This window comes from Pangasianodon hypophthalmus, chromosome 23 (assembly GCF_027358585.1).
Source record: "Pangasianodon hypophthalmus isolate fPanHyp1 chromosome 23, fPanHyp1.pri, whole genome shotgun sequence".
Lineage (NCBI taxonomy): Eukaryota > Metazoa > Chordata > Actinopteri > Siluriformes > Pangasiidae > Pangasianodon > Pangasianodon hypophthalmus.
The window spans coordinates 15,863,523-15,883,574 of NC_069732.1; the positions used below are offsets into that span (position 1 = coordinate 15,863,523).

Genomic DNA, 20,052 nt, shown 5'->3' on the forward strand with positions numbered 1-20,052 from the left:
CTTATTTAAAAAAAAAAAGTAGAAGCCAGACTGCTATTTTTCTGACGTGTTGTGAAGCTTAATTCTTAAAACTGAGAATATGCTGTGTTCATAGCATACATTATACTGTATGTCAGTTTCTTGTACACCACCTACAGAATTTCAGACTGCATTTGTGAAAATTTCAACATTTACTGCATCTAATAAGTAATAATAATAATTAGCAGTAGTTAATTCACAAAGGCTCACAAAGAGAGGTGTATTATATTTCTGAGAATAACCGTTCATACTGCCAGTCAAGCTTGTAATAACTTATGATGAAAAGACGTTCACTCAAATGTTGACCAATTAAAAGCCTGCTCTTAAAAGATGTTTATATATTCAAAATGCATGACTTTGCTTCAAAATTGCCTTCCGCTATCAAATTTTACACAATTAACATGAGACAACTGAGAAACCGATTCAACTAGGCATTTATTTAACCAAATCATTAACAGTGGAAAGCCAAGTCTGTGGTACAGATTTTAACTTTCATCTCAATACTGACGCGAGCCACCAAGAAATTAAGTCAGTCTGCCTAACATTTAGCTGCACAAAGGAATCCTTTTCAAGCATGATAGATTCAGCAAATGAAGTATCTCGGTGTGGTCTCGGTACATTTGCTCTCAATCATCGAAATGACCAATCAGATGTGTCTGCAATAGATTTTGCTCAGTCTCCTCGTTGAAATTGAAATTTATACAACAGATCAAAAAACAGCCCAAGGAATAATTGATGTAATAATTTTGAACAGGATTAACATCAGCAGGAGTTTGCAGCTTGTGAAATGAATACTATGTCTGCTTAGGGCCACCCTGCTCTAAAACATGGTCTCTAGCCAGCTCTTGTCTTGCTGGCCCACTTTCCATCTTGTCATCTGCAAGTTCACCTTAAAGGAGAAAAGTTTGGAAAAGAAAGAAAGTGATTGAGGTCTCACCTCCCTGGAGCGTGTACTCAGCGACAGGCTGGCTGAAGACACCGAGGCCCGCTCCTGTGTACGCTGCCACCTGGATCTCATACTGCGTCCAGATGATGAGCTCGGTGATGAGGCAGTAGTTGATATCAGGGCTGGTGATATTTTGCTGTTGGTACTCGCCAGGGAGCCCTGCCAGCCGATACCTGCAGTGGAGGGGAGAATCAATGAATCCATGAATGAGCAGTTAGCCACAATGATTTCTTCGCAGGACGCCGCTTCATTAGAAGTCACTGCAAGAGGATGCAATAAGCAGCCCTTGCTCCTTTTTTCTCCTCACTTGAGGAATCCTATTCATCAGCATACTGTGCTAGACACCGTCATTTACAAGCATCCATACTTACATTGCAGGCTGGTGGAGCTAAAGAGCAGCTGGTCAAACTTCGGGAGTGCAGAAGGCGATATGGGATTTACTTCTATAGGTCATTAGGTCTGTTAACTACAAATTTCTGTTTATCATGCTATTCGCATATTATTCTACGGTGTAGGTGAGGTGAGTGTGTTGGCAGCCTGAGCAGATGGGATCCGTGTCAGATGCTCTGTGTCTTTCCTCAGCTACAGGAGGCCTGTAGGGGATGACTGTTTGGATCTCCTCATGCTGTACAGGCTTTCATGGCTGTGCCGAGCATCTCAGCCCCCACAGTGAGAGCAGCTGCGGGTACGAGCTGTGGTCCCCCAGACACACTGCAGGCCCAGGCAAACACAATTTAGCTATCAGTATGCTCAGTCTCCCATCAGAAAGTGAGAAACATACACCCTGCCTCCAGGAGCCTCAACTTAAACTAAGTGTTCATTAAGTCCAAAAACTGCTGTTCCACTTACTAAACATGACGTTATTTTTTTCGTAAACCTGTTGTCTTTGTGTTCATGCTACGCAATTCAACTGAGACCAGCTTCCTAAATTACTCCGTTTTTCACCAGGAGGCATACATGACAAAAAAGTGCAGTCTGAGCTCAGTCTTCACATAAAAACAATTGGAAGATATTACTTTCTATGCATGTGAATGGATCTGGCAGCTTGAACAGCTTGCCATTAGTGTTGTTTGTACTTCTTACTTATTGTAAGTACAATAAAAAATAATCTAAACAAGAATGTTGGAAGAGAAAACTGTTACAGAAACCTGGGCAGTAAGGGCTGTCTACTTGAGGGCAGCCCTTCAAATGTTTCTGTGACTTTTTTGTACTCCTGTCAAGTTAGCTTATTAGCCATCTGGTTAGCATTGGCAATAAAGCTGATACACAGTTGATACACAATGACTTAAAATCCTTTCGGGAATCATGTCAGATTAGCGCTTGTTAGCTGTTGGCTAGCAGTGAAGATAAACATTGGTAAATACACTTTCAAACTTCTGTCAGAAATTCTGTCAAACTGGCTCATGTTAGCTAGCTGGCTAGAGGTAGCAGGAAAGAATATGAACATTTATAAATATCAGTTATCTCAAAATCTCTCAGTCATTGTGTCTGGTTAGCTCATGTTAGCCATCTAGCTAGCACTGGCAGTCACAATTTTGAACACTTATGAATAGGACAAAAATTTCTCTCAGAAATGGTGTCAGGCTAGCTCATATTAGCCAAGCTAGCTAGCATTAGCAGTGAAGATTTTATACATGAATGAATAGGATAAAAAAAAATCCTCTCAGACATTGTCAGTTTAGCTCAATCAAGCTAGCATTAGCAGTCAAGATTTTAAACATTTATAAATATGACAAAAAAAAAATCCTCTCGGAAATTGTGCCAGGTTAGCTCATATTAGCCATCTAGCTAGCATTATCAGTGAAGATGAACCTCTACCAACGTGATGGAAAGGCCAAAGTGTGGATAAAGAAAGGATCCGCTCATGATACAAAACATACGGCGCTCATTGGTCAAGCATGGTGGAGGTAGGGTCACGGCTTGGGCTTGCATGGCTGCTTCTGGAACGGGCTCACTAATTTTTATTAATGATGGTAGCAGCACAATGAATTCAGAAGTCTACAGAAACCTATAAATCTGTTTTTCCAATTTACAGAGAAATTCATACAATCTAATTGTGAGGAACTTCATCACGCAGCAAGACAACGACCCAAAACACACTGCCAACACAACAAAGGACTTCATCAGGGGAAAAAGTGGAGAAAGACTGGCCAAGTCGGTCACCAAATCTTAACCCAATTGAGAACCATTTCACCTCCTGGACAGGAAACTGAAGGGAGAAACCCCCAAAACAAACAACAACTGAAAGAAGCTGTGCTACAAGCCTGGAAGAGCATCACTAAAGAAGAATGTAACAGTTTGGTGATGTCAGTGGATCGCTGGTTTGATGCACTGATTGCAAGCAAGGGATATGCAACCAAATATTAAGTGTTATTTACTTTAAGACTATCTCTTCCGATACTTTTGCTCACCTAAAAATTGGATGGTCTGCCACCAAAGGTGCCATGTTCTAAGTTGTTTAACACATCTTGATGTAAATATCAGCAAATGAAAACTGAATTTCTGTCCATTTAACGTCTCATATTCATCTTTTGATCTCAAAGCTAAATGTCTTTAGTGTATAGCAAAAACAAAAGAATTGGCCTTGCCGTTCCAATACTTTCGGAGGGGAGTGTAGTTGTACTTAAATAAAACCTGTAGAACTAATTGCAAGAAGTTGCAAGTGCTAAAACTGTGTATAGCGGATTCAGCTATGATTACAGTCATTCAGAGTTACAGCAGGGTTTTCAGTGGTATTTTATAGCTTTCTGAAGTACCTATATTCACAGTTAAGAATAGATGAGTGCAGTGAACCTATGTGGCATTCGTTTGTTGTGAGACAGCAGTGTATTGAAGGTCCTACCTGAGAACGTAACCTCTGAGCACACCATTGAGCTGCGGCTCCGGAGGGGGCTGCCACTGCACCATAATGGACTGATTTGTGCGACCGCTGGCCACTATGTTTTTGGGTGGAGCGCTGGGCGGCTCTTCCCGCAGCATCAATCTACAGGATAAGAAGGAAAAAACAGAAAGACATACTGTACGTAAGAGCATCAACTGCTAAGACATAACTTCTTCACATTCACACATACACATGCAAGTAGTATTATGTAACTGATTCACTGCTCGCTATTTTAATTTTTTTTTTTTTTTTTTTTTTATCTGAATTTGAGTTTGCTGACTCGCTCTAGGGCATAACAAAAAAATTCCTCATGAGACGAAAAAGTATAACCCTCTGGTCAGAAGTCCATTTCCCAATCTGGCTCGCTACGTTGCATCCGCCCACTTCATCAAAAGCACTCAAAGCCCTCGCTGTTTTCCTGGAAGAGCCTCCCTCTGCACAGAGCACCCTGGGGTCCTCTGACCTGTAAGGTCACCTCTTTTTCAGCTGTTTTTATTTCTGTAGAGCATGGCCTGGACTCAATGACTAGTTTAGGGAATAATCAGTGCTGATCTGCCTTCAGCTCAATCATTCTCCTTTGTTATGGCTACATCCAGCATTAGTATTTACATGTGGAAATGAATAATCTATCTATCATCAAAGTCAAGGCTATTTATGCTGGAAGACAGGCCACTTTATCGCTTTCAGAGGCCTGTGGCGCTCACTTCCTCTCACAATACGGGCTCTGCAGGAGCCTGAGGAAGGTTAAAAGCTTAAAAGCTGTGGCCTTTTCGGTGTATGTACATGTTCCATAATGACATTTATCCCTTCCTATGCCAGGAGTAAAAAACAACCTTAAGCTTCAAAGCCTTAGCTCTGTTGCAATATTGAAATTTCAGTGTGTTATAATTTAAACGCAACTTTGTGCAGTCTGTCTGACAGAGCAATTAGCAAAGATGCAAGCAAATATCCCGAATATATAGCATGATAAGTAAGTTACTAGCATCAGGAATATTCTTAGACAACTGCAGTATCCATACCAGCCAAATGTATGCTCTTTTTAATTAATGGAATATAAAAAATCTATCAGAGCTGGACGCTTCATAAAGTCCAGGGGTTCATTCCGCCCTATGTATTTCATGCTAATGGACAGTTAAATCTGCATTAAATTTTAATGGGATCATTGGATTATTCAGATTTATAGTCACTGCCTTCTTAAAACTCCTTCCACTTGTTATTTCTCCCCAGAAGTCCATTTCATAATTAATGCCCCCAATAACCGATACTGTGGTGCCTCTTGCTCTGTAAATCTGCCTAATCATGGCCATAAGGAAGAGTTGCTCTTCTAGCTCTCAGACACTGTCTCCCTGCCCTGCCCTGTCCTTCAAGCAGTATTTACACATTTGCTTCACACAGTCACAGTGAATTACTGGACATTAAACATCTGCCTCGGTGCATAAACAATGCAAAGACGTGGCCATTAATTTGTGTACGGCATGCGCCACATATAGCCACTAGGGACGGTGGGGGCTAATGGAACGGCCTAAAAGAGTCTGGCAGCAAATGAAACACAGTCAGTTAATCATGCCTGGCGTTTAAAGTCCACTGGTTATTAATGGACCCCTCCATCAACAGTAGAGCTTGAGTGATCGCTAGGATTTTGCAATTGGAGCCCGATATTCATGGTAGGTTTTGGCAAGCAACCCTTGTTGAGCACAAAAACCCAGCGGCATATAAATGGGAGTGTATGTGTGTGTGTGTGCATGCGCAAGCTCATTATCTGCTGTTCCGGTATGTTTTTATGGCCTCGTCAGGCATTTACGCTTGCCTCTGCTTAATAAGGCCAAAAAGGACAGATGTGACAGCATGCAGGAAGACATATGCCTGCAGGGAGAAGAGTGATTGGCTCCTTCAAGGCACTAGTCTCAGCCAACTGTGTCCCCAAGCTGACTGTCTTCAGCAAAGTGCCTGACACGGTCTAGTTTGCTGTATTAGACACCTCTGCTTGCTGTATTAGACACTTCTGTTGAAAAAAAAAAATGTTTTCAGGAGAATATATTTGGTGCAACACTTCATATGTGAGCAAAAGAGCCTGGTGCCTCTGGATTAAACACCTCTGCCTGTTGTATTACACACTTCCAGTGGAAAAAAAATATTTTCATAAGAAATATCCATTGCTTTTGGCTGAACACCATACAGTATATTTGGTGGGAAAAAGTATCTTGTATATTAGGCAATTGTTTGTTCTGCTCTGTTTTTTTTTTCCTCTCCTGAATCACAGACTAAAAACTCAGTAAGGTCCTAATTCAACATCTTTCTCATATAAGAATTAAAACACATTCTGTTATATTCCCGCAGCTAAAAGTAGCTTAATTGTACTAGATGAACAAATAAGAGCCAAGGCGCAAATCGTCACATATTAATCATGCACCTGTTTTCTAATGAAACAAAACCCAGCAGTGATCAGCTCCAGTGAAAACCCAGTCATGGCAATAATTGCTAAATGAAGGCAAAAGAAAAATGAAGTAGTCTGGACAGGCTTTACTTTAACCTTCTGGGACTTGTTTCTCTGAAATAAACTGAAGTCATGCACAAATTAAAACACTCCTACCTACAGCTCTTTAAAATACTTTCATTCAATTCTGCACCAGTATTAATCTGGATGACTTTATTAATTTTAGAAAGATAAAATAACTATAATGTGTACTCATGGAGCTAGACCACTACAAGTCTAATAACTAAAGTTTACCCGTTGTGTTGTATGGAGTGGCAGAGCTTTTATCACTGTTTTGGGAACAAGGTGTTCAGATAAGGCAGAAATAATCACTGGGAGAGAACGGATGGAAGAGGCCATTGGCCATGTCATGTGATTAGTATTGAGGCTGAGAACTGTGATAATGTCAGCAAACTTAATCCTCTCCTTGTTTGCTTTAACTGGAATTGTTTTCTCACAATCACACACATTATATGGATTAAATGGTTTGCCCCATGACAAGTGCTGCACCATAGTTACCTCCAAGATTCCACATCCTGTTTAACTTGTGGCTACAATCTGAATGTGTTAAACCCACTATTTATATCCACGCTTCGGAACAGAAGTGACTAATTTCAAAATGAAAATATGCTATCGAGGGCGTGTGATAGCAGTTTCGTTCCTTCTCCCTGAGCAGAGGTGCCATGTTTTAGCATGTCTGGCGCTGATAAGGGCTGCTGGTGCGAGCGGGACTGAGGTGTCTGCCACCCACAGCTCCAGGCTGTGTGGATGTGAGCTGCTCCAGGCGCTGATTACAGCACAATGTGCGAGCACGAGCCTGCCACTCGGTGCCCGAACGGTACGTGTGTTCGCCGCACACTGAGAGTGCTACAGGGCTATGACAGGAGAAATCACATTTAAAATCACAGTACAGTGGAGCTGTATAAGTGGGATATATTTATCCTTCCTCTATCAGAATAGGATAGCAAAGACTCCTGCTTCATGCTGGTGCTTCCAAATAAATGGATTGCAACTGTCAGCTAATTCATGCAGTGCTAAATTATACATAAAAAAAAAAGCGGTACATCATGCTGGCATTGTGAGATAAATCTGCATGTCAAATCTGAGCTTTCTCTGAGTCACTACTCAGAAAAAGACAGACTGCTGCTCTTGTTAAATGCTATTCAAACTCATGTCTTTATCACTATTCAGATCACAGGCGACTGAACTGAAGTGTGAAGTCAGTATACATATCTAAGCCCATTTGTTTACTCACTCTGGTGTATTCTAAAAAAAAACTTACATTTTTTGACTTTATCAGATCATTCTCTTTTCACAACCAAATAAAATGAAATGGATCTGTTAAAACATGACGCAAGTGTGTCATTGCTCATGTTCCTTACCTATTTGTCTCACTGCTGTACTGTCCTTTCCCTACTTGATTGACAGCACACACTCTGAACTGGTAGGTTCGTGCTGGAGTGAGACCAGTCACCTCGGCCGTCGTCAGCATCGGATCCACGTTTGGCAAGTACACCCTCCATGGAGAATCTAGAATCATGCAAAGGATGTTCTTTCAGAGATATACCGACATACAACGATATTCACTCACGTGGCAGAGCAAATTCCTATTGAGTGCAGTTAGTGCAGCTGTCTTATTCACTCAATATAGGGCTCTAACCGAGGCTCCTAATCGCACATCGTTTTCAAGCTTGGATTCCCCAGTAGAACCCAAGCAATTATTAATACTTAATGATCGGATCAAACAACATCAAGCTCTTTAGAGAAATTAGCCTGAATATTATACAAAGGATTGCGCTGTGGATTTGTAATCACAGCATATTAAAGCAGGGGTACACTTTATTATAGGAGGCAGTGCTGATGCTGAACTACTAATAGAATTATGGCCATTATAGATAATTTGTTCAGGGCACTACAGATATATGGACTGGAGGAGATTGCTAGTGGAGATGAGTCAGAAAAGCAGGGATGGTCAAAATAACAGAAAGAGAGACAGTAGGCTGCTCACACTGAGCCTGGCTTTGTGTGATACTGCAGCAGGTATACAGTTAAATCCACAGTTCATGTATGATTATGCTTCATCATGTTCAATATCGACTTTTCTGCAGGATGCCAAAAAAAATTAGGGTGATGGCAATGACTGGCCAAAACATCAAGGCTTTTATTCCAATAGTAAACCGCTTCATTTTGAAAAGCACAATTTGGGTACACACTCTCAAACACCGGCATTATGGGGAACGACATATAGTGAGATGAACAGATGTTTAGAAGCAGGCTTTTCTCTCTCAGTGATACAGGTGTTTCTGACATCCGAGGGGCATGCGGCAGTGTTACACCTCCACCTCCACCTCCACCAGAGCCCATTCCTCACTGTCCACTCACACCCCGAGCAGATTAATCTGCTCCATTCTGGCATGATGGTGGTGATGGAGTGTCTCCATGGTTCTATACATCTCTGTTCCTTCACAAGACAGCACTATTTAAGTAAGATCAACCTTCTTTATCTAGTATAATTTATCTTTATCTGAGCGCACTTAGGAATGAGCATTACTCTGACCATTTCATGCTACCAGACACTCATAGAGTGTATGTGTGTGTGTGTGTTTTAGGGGTTGGATAGAATAGCTGCCTAATACCACTGTGGTGATATCGACTAGTCAGTGTGGTGGAAAAAAACAGTAAAGAAAGCGGGCTGAATGTACTTTGTAAGCATTTTGTTTTAATCGAATGTTATCATTTTCATCAGATTTGTTACTTTTTGTAAGAAGTATAGAGGTGTAAGAAGTATAGAGGTGTATCCCCCTCCTTAAGGAACTGTGAATAATCCTGCCCACTCCTACAGCTATTTTTTTTTGTATCCTTTAAAGCTAAATATAATCAGTTCATTGTGGCACAGTAAATTCAGTAGTGAAGAATGCTGTATGATCAGAGTAGATGGACATGAGCTTCAATGCTGCGTGCTCTCAGTTACAGAGTTACAGGACGGACGATTTAAGCTTAGACGTGTTTCCCACCATGTTTTCCACTTAAGTGCATTTTAAGAATAGGTCTGTTGTTAAATGCTATATGTTACATTAAATTTATTATTTTTCACAGCTGTTGTACTTTTATTATATAATTTATTTATTCTCATTGTGGACAGTGCTGACTAAAAAGCACTGAAGCTGGGAATGTGATCTGTAGCCTGTGGATGGCTGTTAATAATTAAGTGCAGATTGATGCCTTTTTTTTTTAACAAGCAGTTTTTCTTAGTTCTTTTTTGAAAATGAACTATGAAAACTATTACAAATTAATAGTAGTGCAACACTTAGTTGTGGCATGAAGTGAACACGTACTGTTCTCTGAGAGCTCCACGATGTAGTGCAGCAGGGGGCTGTTGCCATCGAAGGGCCTCATCCAGGACAGGTGCACGCTGCGGCTGTCTGTGGCATTCAGGCTGGCCTGCAGGTTCCGCGGTGAGTGAGGTAACTCGCTGGGTAGAGAGAAAAGCCAAACAATTTTAGAGTCAGAACACACACACTCACACAGAAACAAACAAGCAATAAAGATTCAAAATCATCCTTAGAGGTTTACGAAACATTTCCAGTGTGAAGCTGCACTTTCTCAACATGTCTATTTGAGGCTTTCCCTAAAACTCTGCACCATGCCTCCCCCTGGGCCTTTCACTATCAGATCTCCTCTGTGGTTGGTCTGCTCCCCTTTCCCTCCTCTCCGCAGTGTTCAAAGAAAAACAGCCTGATTCCAAATTCCCCTGCCAATATGGTTAGTTATGTTTCACTTGATTCTGTTTATCATTTTTTATTTCATTAATCACTTTATTAAATCGAATTGGCAAGCTTTGGCTTCATGCTGCAGTCATGTATCAATGTATCACCAGCACTTTCAGTCTCGGGAAAGTTTGTTTTCTTCTCTAAATCAAACGCAGAGAAAGAATCATCAAAGCTCCAGGTTCCATCACTTCTTTTTGTTCTTTCTAACTAGGCAAGAAACCTTTGACAATCTCAGAGAAGAGCACTGATACATGCCTTTCATCTTGTGCATGTCTGCAGATAGGGAAAAAAGAAACGGAGAGACAAGCATCTTGAAGAAGTGATACATTCTTCTACAACTATACACATTACCTTCCACTTAAAGAATGTTAAAGCTCACTGTAGAACTTGATTTTCCATGAAAATCTGTACTAGAAACAAAAGCCCTTAAGTAATGACTCCAGACTGTAGTTAAAGCAGTAATGCCTCAATCCTAAGCAATATCTCTGCTGCCATGGTTAAGTAATCTATTGCCAGTGGAAAGTACATCTGACTAAAAAGCCATTTCTCTCTAATGACACGGGCAGCTGTGCTCGAGGGAAGGCAGGATGAGTTGAGCCACGTGGGAGAGAACCGCTTGAATGTCTTTTTCCACAGAACCCGTCTTCCAGGACAAACGGCTTCTACTGTTAATAAGGACAGAACGGTGCCACAGATAAATAAAGAGTCTTAATCATACACTAAGACTCTTAAAAATCTGCACAAATGCCCCTGATGCCTTTTCTGACCTCCTGTATTTTGTGTTTTTGCAAAGTTTTTTAAATCAGGTTTAGCTGTGAATTTTTTACTTCATGTCTTGAACCTGAGACAGGCTTTAACCAATAAATGTTAAGCAATAAGCGGTTTTATTTAGCATTAAGAGGTCAGAAGGGAAATATTCATCAGACCCTGAGCATCACATTTCTGAAAATACAGCTCAGAGCCCAAAGGTCAGCAGCCTTTTAAATGATGAATACTTTGATTGCACACAATTTGGAAAAATAAACCGAAACCTCATATAACACGTACGCAACATCAGAAGGCTCAAAAGAAGAGAGAGAAAATCCAAAGTACAGAAATACGATTAGCAGCCTGCTGCTTTCCAAATGTGTTTGGATGTTAACATTCGCAGGCTTCAGAAATAGAAAAGGAGACCACTTGAAAACCAGATGGAAAGGGTACAGTGAAAAAGTTTCCACCAAAAAGGTCAGTCTACAAGTTCCTGCTGGGAGAACTACCCCACATCTGCAAACGAACAAGCAGGCCGGGCTTTACACACAGCTTAATGAACAAAGGGCTGCTGTTAAATACACTTTGTTTTTTAGCTTCTTTAGCAGAGTAAATATCTCTGTGTCTGCAGAGTCCACAGACTGACAGTGCCCTGGAGAGAGAGGCCTTGCGTCCAGACTTCGCTGGATCTTCAAAGCCACTGTGTCACAGTCAAGCCTTTCCTGGCATACAAGCCGTGGGTCCTGTGGTGTTGCTGAGATAACAGATTACTGGAACTTTGTTGAGATGACAGATTGCTGGATATTTTGTTAAGATAACAGATTACATTTGGCATTTACCCATGGCATGGCATTTACCCATGCGTCACTACAGACTGTTAGTATTACACAATAAATGTTCCACTGGGTCATTTTACTGGCATCCCCCGTTACACTCTTTCCTTGCTCCAGCACACACCCATCTCCCAAAATGACTTTCTGCACCATGTGTTTTGTGTCATCCAATGAATACAACGATGATTGAAACTTTTGAAAATGCATGAAATAATAGGCTCATTGTTATGCCACAATGTTCTTCAAAACCATAACATGAACATCAGTTCTGATAATTACACTGCGCTTTTCATTAGAAAGGAAAATGTTTGGAAAGTGCAAGAGTGGGTGTCAAAAAGGCGAAAGACAAAGAATAGCAAGAATCATATTTGTTCATTTAAAAAAAAAAAATCACTCAATTTGAGTACTTTAACCAAGCAGACATCTCAACATGCAAATGTGAACGCTGAAAAAAGAAACAGAAATTCACAAAAGGAAGGCAGTTAGTGCATTTTAGGTAATGCAAATGTTACTTTGTAAGTTGCAATTAACAGACCTCTATAATATGAAATAAAAACAGCTGGAAAGCAAATGGAAAAGGTTGCACCAACAGTATGCTTATGTTGATGAATATTTCTGTGCCGAAAATCCTGCATTGATTATATGCCATACTATTATTATTGTAGCTGCTATTTAGCTAATTGCACAAGCATGTGTTGAATAGAATGTTTCTAACTGTGAAAAATGCTTCTGTACATAACAAGGTGGCTTTTTGCATCTGGAAGAATAAATTATACTATAGTTTTGACAGACTATTCGGTAACACTTCATTTACATTCATAAGAATTACATACATATTTTTTGGCGAAAACCAAAACTTTATGAGGTGAGATTAAAGTTTTTTAATGTAGAGAGAGGAGAGAAAGAACCCTCTTTATAGGTACTGTTCTCGTCTGTTGTATCTATAATCTTTTTTCCTTTTCTTCCTAGTTATTAGTTTGTCTGCAATAACAGCAACATTTTCTGAAAAGTTTCCATCTCTTCACCTTATGTTCTGGGAAGTGCATTTACAGAATTTACTATGAAGTTGGATGGAATTGGAAATCGGATATTCCTCAGCTGAAGTTATTTTGATCCATTTGGATTCATATTGATTATGAAGAGCTAGTCCAACACAACGTCACTTATTTAAGAAGCCCATATGTCAGTCAGTGTCATGTCAAGTTTTCAAACTACACCGGTAATCAACTTTGCATTTACAACACTTAATATCATGAGCACTATGTACAGTATATCCCCTACATTTTTTTAGGAGGCCCATATGTGAGCTAAATGAAGGATTTTCAGGTCTTGCAATGTTGCATTTATAACACTGTTATGAAGTATTCTATAAATGTACTTAGTTAAGAAGCCCACGTGGTAGCTAAATGGAAAGAAGTTTTGTGAATGTGCTGTTAGTATAAATAAACTAATAAAATGATCATTTTTTGTTCTTTTCTCTTTTTCATTTAAATCATAATAAAACCTCTAATGTCAACTTACATAAGCTGATATGAGATTTTCATTAAAGATTTATGAAATGCTTATGAAGATACCCTCTAAATAAAGTATTAATGGCTTTATTTTTACTAACATACTCTATATGATGTTAGATGGTAGGGAACTTTGCAGGCATTTTGTGGTTGGGATTTGCCCAAAGATCTACAGTTTGAGAGCTGCACCCCAGAGAGCTCCAGTCATCATGAGCTTCACAAAGCCCAGATGTTCCTGAAGAAAAGAAGCTTTTTGAAAGCTAAGGGCTAAGACTAAAAATATGCATTTGAAAGGAGGCTACATCACACAGCATATAACTGGAAAAGGGGCATGCTTCAAGCAGGAGGGAATTAACAGGAAGCTATGGAGCTTGTTTGGAGCTTACATCACTTCCAGGCGTGCAGTCTTGGAGTCATTGCCGGCGAGCGAAATCACATCGCAAGTGTAATCGCCTATATCCCCCGACCACGTCTGAGAGATGTGCAGAGAGCCTTGTTGCACGCTAATCCGTCCTCCTCTGGACTGACTGACCACCTCGCCGCCCTTCTTCCACACAAACCTGAATGAGAACAGGAGAGAGATACAGGGCAAGAGAGAAAAGAAGAAAGAGATCAAATGAGACAGCGAGAGAATAGAAGAGCGAAAGAAGACAGAAAGAAATGGAAAGAAGGAAAAAATGGAGGAAAGATAAATAACAAAGAAACAGACGGGGAAGAAGAGACAAAACCAGACGGGAGATCAAGAGGGTCAAGAGCATGGAGAAAGACAGAGTGAGAGAAGAGAGGGAAGGGAAAAGCAAGACAGAGAGAATGAGACAGAGGGAGAAAGAGAGGACAGGAGCAGGGAACGCATGAGTGCTTCATTACACCAATTTCCTGCATATTAGCGCTGAATTAGGTTTACGGCATAACGGATTGCATTTTGAATCTACTTAACGTCGCATGGGCTGGCACTTCTAATTAACATTATACTCTGTATGGATGGGGCAAGCCTGGCCTCGGGGAGCGGAGTCTGAACACACAAGCCGAGTCTGGACACACGTCACCACCCACCTGACGTGCACGCGTACATCATGTACAGCGCCGCACTCCAAAATGGCCGTCGTTCCCTTGATGACACGCCGGTCCACAGGAGGCTGGGAAATGTAGGTGCGACCTTTGGGAAGACACAGAACCAGACACTTCACTCAACACAGCGATACAGATACACACTGAAATTGATATAAAATGTAAATACAAAACAAAAAGTGTTACGGCAGTGAACTTCAGAGTCACACAGATTTTAACTAGAGTATTTACTTTTCTCCAGCCAGTTTGGGTTACATTTACATTTCAGTGTGTCTCTGTCTATATTAGCTCAACTGCAGGTGGCTAATTTTAGCCTCAGTTTAGTCTCACAAACTGTCACTAGAAAGTCCGGTAGTTTAAGTAACAAAATGTTTCACAAAACACTGCAAAGAACCAGCCACTCTTTTTGTACAGAGTATCATGTTTACTCACCACTAACTACTTTAAATAAAACTCTGATAATGTTTAAGGACAGGGAACTTGTTAACTTTTGCCAAACCAGTGGCTATAACAGTCAGTGTTTAAAAGTGTTTCTCACTCAGAAACTATGAACTATGAAAATTGATTACACACTTACAGAGGGGTCCAAACATCTGAACTCATTAGTGAACATGCTTTTGTTTTGCATTTGTAATTTAATAATTTTAAAAAATCATTATAAATTATATTATCAGCAATGACTTGAGCAAAATGTAGAATTTTGAAAAATATTCAAATATTGACCTGAATTTATTAGTATTTGGTTTGTCTCCATTTTGCTTTAATGACAACATGAACTCGAGCTGGCATGGCAAGTTTGCGTAAAATCTGACAACCCAGATTAGATCAAATATTGAACACGTGCTTCAGTAGAAGGGTTAAGCCTCAAGGAAAACCCGATCTTTCATACAAAAATCAAACATAATCAGTATAACAAATTTGTTTCAGTTTAAATAGTGACCTAGAAATAATGCAGAATATTGAATATTCAAAATATTGAACATTTCCTGCCTTTTCTCTAAATTTACTGGAAATAAACTTGAAATGTGGTGTCAGACATTTAGGAGCAAACAGACACTTTCTAAAGCTTGTGACCAACGAAATGTACAATCCGTATCAGCTGCTCCGTGGGCTGCTAGCTTCAACTTAACACATGCTTCTGCTTCATATGAGCGACCCTGTATCATGGTGTGATATCAGATCATTTTTAAACAGATTCAAAGCCTAATAAAAAAGAATGCGAACAGCCCAAATAACCTTAAGACTAATGTAAGACAATCGAACACTTATTAATGCCTTTAGCTCCACACATTCATCAAACTCTCATAACTACGTACCTTCCCTATTAGTTTCACTGTAGTTAATGAATAATTCATAGAAACTACTGAATAATATGATTTAAGATAAATAACTGGATAGTAAGCTACGACTTTAAGGAGTTCATTTGTAAAATGTAATCTCAGGCAAATTACTCTCAAGACTTAATATTCATAACCCTCTGGATATTACTCCTTCTAAAGTCACACTTTTGTTCTTTAGTAACAGATATGCTGCAGAGAGTAGCAGATTTTTGTGTGATAGTGCATTGCAGGTCTCCGTCCTGAGGACGTGTGTGTGTGTGTGTGTGTGTGTTTGCATGAGGAAATGAAGATCTTACTCCACACAGTAAGCTCAGCGCTGGCATTGATCGCCCCCTCACTGTTAGCAGCGTAGCAGGTGTATGTCCCCGCGTCCTGCAGCGCCACCGGCTGCACCTGCAGTCCCCCTGACTCCAGTAGCGTAAAGCGTGGAATCTGTACCGAGCCACTGGCTAGTATCTGCTCATCTGTAAATACAAACACACACACACACACGCACAGTGTTCAGTGTCTAATTTCCATGAGACGCATACGATTGACGCAAAGGATTAACAAAGTATCATGAGTGGCTGTTTAGCTGTGCCTTGATGTTTTATTACACGCTTAAAGTTTTCCCAGGGGGAAATTCTTCAGTTCAGCCTGTCTCATTAGGAGAGCTCCATGTACATAATTGGGAAGGCTATGGAAATGACTTCATGAATAAAAGCCAGAAACAGTGCTGGGACACAAAGAGAGATTTGTAGTGTGCGTTTGCACAAAATGATCTTTGTTATATTGCCAATCAGCCGCAACAAAGACTTTTAATACTGAAGCGTTCTGCAAAACACAAAAACTCGCAGCATTGTGTCTGTCAATTTGTCGTTCTCAGCTAAAGAGCAATAAAAAGCCCCTGCAAGTGATAAATAACTTTTATAAAATAGGTGACGAGCTGTGCAGTATTTAGCTGTAGTATGATTCGTTCATTCAGCATCTTCAGCATCTTCAGTATCTTCAGGGAATACACCATGGATGGAACACCAGTCCATTACAGGGCACCATGCACAACCACATTCACACACTCACTCACAACCAGGGGCAATTTAACATAGCCAATCAACCTACTGGCATGTTTTTGAGAGGTGGGAGGAAACTGGAGGACCTGGAGGAAACCCACACGGACATGGTGAGAACATGTACAGTGACCCTGGAGCTGTCAGGTGGCAATTCTACTTGATGCACAACTGCATCACCTTTTTATTAATCATACATTCTTGAAAAAAATCCCTCTGTGAGAAGCCTTAAAAGATTTTTTTTGTTTTGTACACAGAGTACACAGTGTTTCTCAATCAAAGAGTGCTCAAAGTAGAATCCCTTTTAGAAAGCTAAGAACCCTGAACTATCCAAAGAACCCACAAGGAACCATTTTTACTCAGAGTGTACTGGGAAATCAAATCCTTATGTTGTTTGGTATCAAGTATAAAGTTTGAATAACTAAAAATAGTTTTTACCTCACGCAAGATCAAACTTAATTTCTCGCACTGGTATGATTTCCATAACCACTATTATTTGTTAATTTGAAAAGAAAAAAGAATTCCCAGGGTAAAGTGGAGCCTCTTTGCACTGTACAGACTAGAATATTAGGGTTGAGCAAGCCTTATTAGTCTACTTGCTAATACTCTAATCTCTTTACGATGTATATAGCTGTTGACAGGACAAACATTTATCCCAGACACTCCCCAAAGCTGATAGTGAGCCCTATGACATCCTGTCTGGAGTTTATCAAAAGACATGCTGGAGACTCAGCAAACATGTAAAAAAGAAAAAGGTTCTCTGGTCTGATTAAACCAAAACCAAGTTGGCACAAAGCTCTACATTTGGTGGAAACCCCAAACTGTGCACCATCCTGATTACACTATCCCCACAGAAAAGCATGGTGGTGGTAGCATCATGCTAAACGTTGCCCTCTGACTTTTTTTTCTTCTTTTTTGAAAGCAAAAAAAAAAGGTCTTCATGATGCTGTCTGTTTACGTTTGTTCTCTACCAAACTGCTGTATTTGTATTTTGATCACATGACATACAAGTGAACTCCATTCAACTAATTATGTGACTTCTGATGGCAACTGGTTGCACCAGAACTAATTTGGAGGTTTCACAGCAACAGGGTGAATACTTCTGCAATGTACTGTAAGCTGTATAAGCCATGTGGTCACATGGCATGTTAATGATTACCTTTCCTCCAGGTTATAGCTGGTTTTGGTGCACCAGAGACCTGACAGGTGAAGGAGGCCACAGCGCCGTCGGTTACATTGATGTTGACTGGTGGAGTGCTGAACGCTGGAGCCATACCTGCACAATCCACAAACACAGGTGTAGTCAAGAATACAGCAACACTTCTCAAGCCACTCTACTTAATGTAGCTCACGTACACAAACAAACATTCGTGAATATAAAAACCATTACATGAGGACTAACAACAGGAAATTGAATTAAAGGCCAATTCTATTCCTACTTTCATCCCAATGCTATTGTTTGTTGTTCTGACTGGTGTTTTTTCCACTCTTTCAGCAAATCTGTGTTTCAAATCAGAAACAGTAAACAGGCGGTATAAATCCAATTAAGCTCTTCTGATTGGGCGGCCATAATGGAAGCATTTTGGAGTCGGTAGGTTATTTTATCATAGATAGAAGAGCTGTGTAAATGAATAGGTATATCCACTGGGGTTGGTGGTGCCTGTCATTGATTAAAGGGAAAACAAGATTATTTGGATTTTGAATTGAATTTTTTTTGCCATATCAATTTGGAGCCAAGATGAGAAAATAAACCCCATTACAGCTCAATTTGCACAGTGGCTAAAAGGCTAGTTTCCTCTCAACCCTTTATATGTAACTTCATAAAGATTGATGAGGTAAAAGCCCAAGAAAGAACATTTTTAAATGACCCTGAAGTCATATTTACATATTTTAAAAACATACTCCGCTTCTGAATACAGACTGGGCGTATTTTTGTGCACATGCATTATGTAGCTCAGTATTAGCTCTTTCCAGCTCATGTGGTCATTGAATTTCTGGTACAATATTACACATTCCTTCAAGCCTTCCAGGCAGTGTTATAGAGAATGGTCATGTTCTTTTTCTTAATGGCTTTGCCGGCACACTAGAACAGCAGTTTGCAGTCTCTCTTTAGACTGTGTGCTGAATATTTACAGTGCATGCCGGTATTCATTCACTGTTCTTGCCCTTGATCACTTTGGCATGAATCAGATCTATACAGGAACAATACACCTAGAAGGAGGCTTTAAATGGTTTTTATTGAACCACCGGTCAATATGAGGGTCAAGATATATACGCTCACTACAGCAAGACAGAAGCAGTATCCAGACGTCAATACCTGATCTTCCGCCCTCTTGAGATAAATTGCTCAGGATTTTTTTTCTTTCCATATTGTCTCACATTATGGAATGACATGCTATAAAGCTCATTCAGATTTGAGACAAGAGATTCCTGGAAGTTCATTCAAAAGGTCTGCTACAAGTGATACCTGGCTATTTTCTCAAATCTGAATGTGAAGTACTTCATTGAAGTACCAAACTGATACTGGACCAGCACGCAGACAAGGACATTTCAGACGCATAATATAATATAATAGTATATAATAATAAATATATTATATAATAGATCTTGCGCTAGTCTGATGTCACTCAAGAGAAAATAATCAGGGAAATTCAGTAATCAGAGAAAATAGGATCGTCTAAAGGTCAATATGTAAAGTTAAAAATCATTATCGCAATCCAGCCAGTGTGATCACACAGCGGTAGTGTAATTATCAGCATGATGGGAGTGTTTCGCCTAGACACCTTTATAGCCTCACACGGCACAGGGAAGAGGAGCTTCGACACAGCAAACATTATGAAGTAATCAGCACCAGACAGTCTTTTCCACAGGGAAACGCTTCAATTTCCTAACTGGCGAGTGAGAAGCATTTGGTTTTACATTAGCAGAAACGTATTTGTGACTGCTGGATGGTAAAGCATAGGGAGTAAGTTCTCTTCAGTCCGTCACACATAATGCCTTTTATTATGCTTTCGCTGTCTCCACGAGCCAGTAATTACGGCCAGACAGACAGCGCTTTCCTAACACTTGGCAAACCCGGAATACAAATTTCTCTCCGCTTGGCTTCTGACTCACTTGTCACATCTAGGTAGGTGTGGATCTGCATCTCTCCAGCCGCATTCCTGGCGAAGCACTGGAAGATGCCGGCATCATTAGGCTGCAGTCTCCTGATCTGCAGTCCCATGCTGGGGATGACCTTATAGCGTGGATTGTTCAGCTTGCTGAGCGGCACTGCATCCTTATACCACTCCAGCTTGGGCATGGGCACACCTGAGAGTTAAAAGCCAAGACAGACAAGAGGTCAACAATACGGACTGCTTCATAAAATACACTGTAACTAGGGTGCAGGGGAGTAGAGTAGAACAAGGATTTCAGGGAAA

At 40.3% G+C, this 20,052-nt stretch overlaps 1 protein-coding gene across 4 annotated transcripts in view; it reads right to left on the minus strand.

Moving 5' to 3' along the window:
* sdk1a (sidekick cell adhesion molecule 1a) overlaps positions 1–20,052 on the minus strand; it is a 227,557-nt gene that overhangs the window by 47,163 nt on the left and 160,342 nt on the right. For all 4 annotated transcript variants that reach the window (XM_026929549.3, XM_053228272.1, XM_053228271.1 and 1 more), the window contains 9 exons: positions 19,748–19,942; positions 17,793–17,909; positions 15,884–16,051; positions 14,233–14,335; positions 13,566–13,739; positions 9,654–9,790; positions 7,701–7,848; positions 3,807–3,947; positions 956–1,137 (listed from right to left, as the gene is read on the minus strand). In XM_026929549.3, coding sequence (XP_026785350.3) covers positions 956–1,137; positions 3,807–3,947; positions 7,701–7,848; positions 9,654–9,790; positions 13,566–13,739; positions 14,233–14,335; positions 15,884–16,051; positions 17,793–17,909; positions 19,748–19,942 — 1,365 coding nt within the window. The remainder of the gene's footprint in view (positions 1–955; positions 1,138–3,806; positions 3,948–7,700; positions 7,849–9,653; positions 9,791–13,565; positions 13,740–14,232; positions 14,336–15,883; positions 16,052–17,792; positions 17,910–19,747; positions 19,943–20,052) is intronic.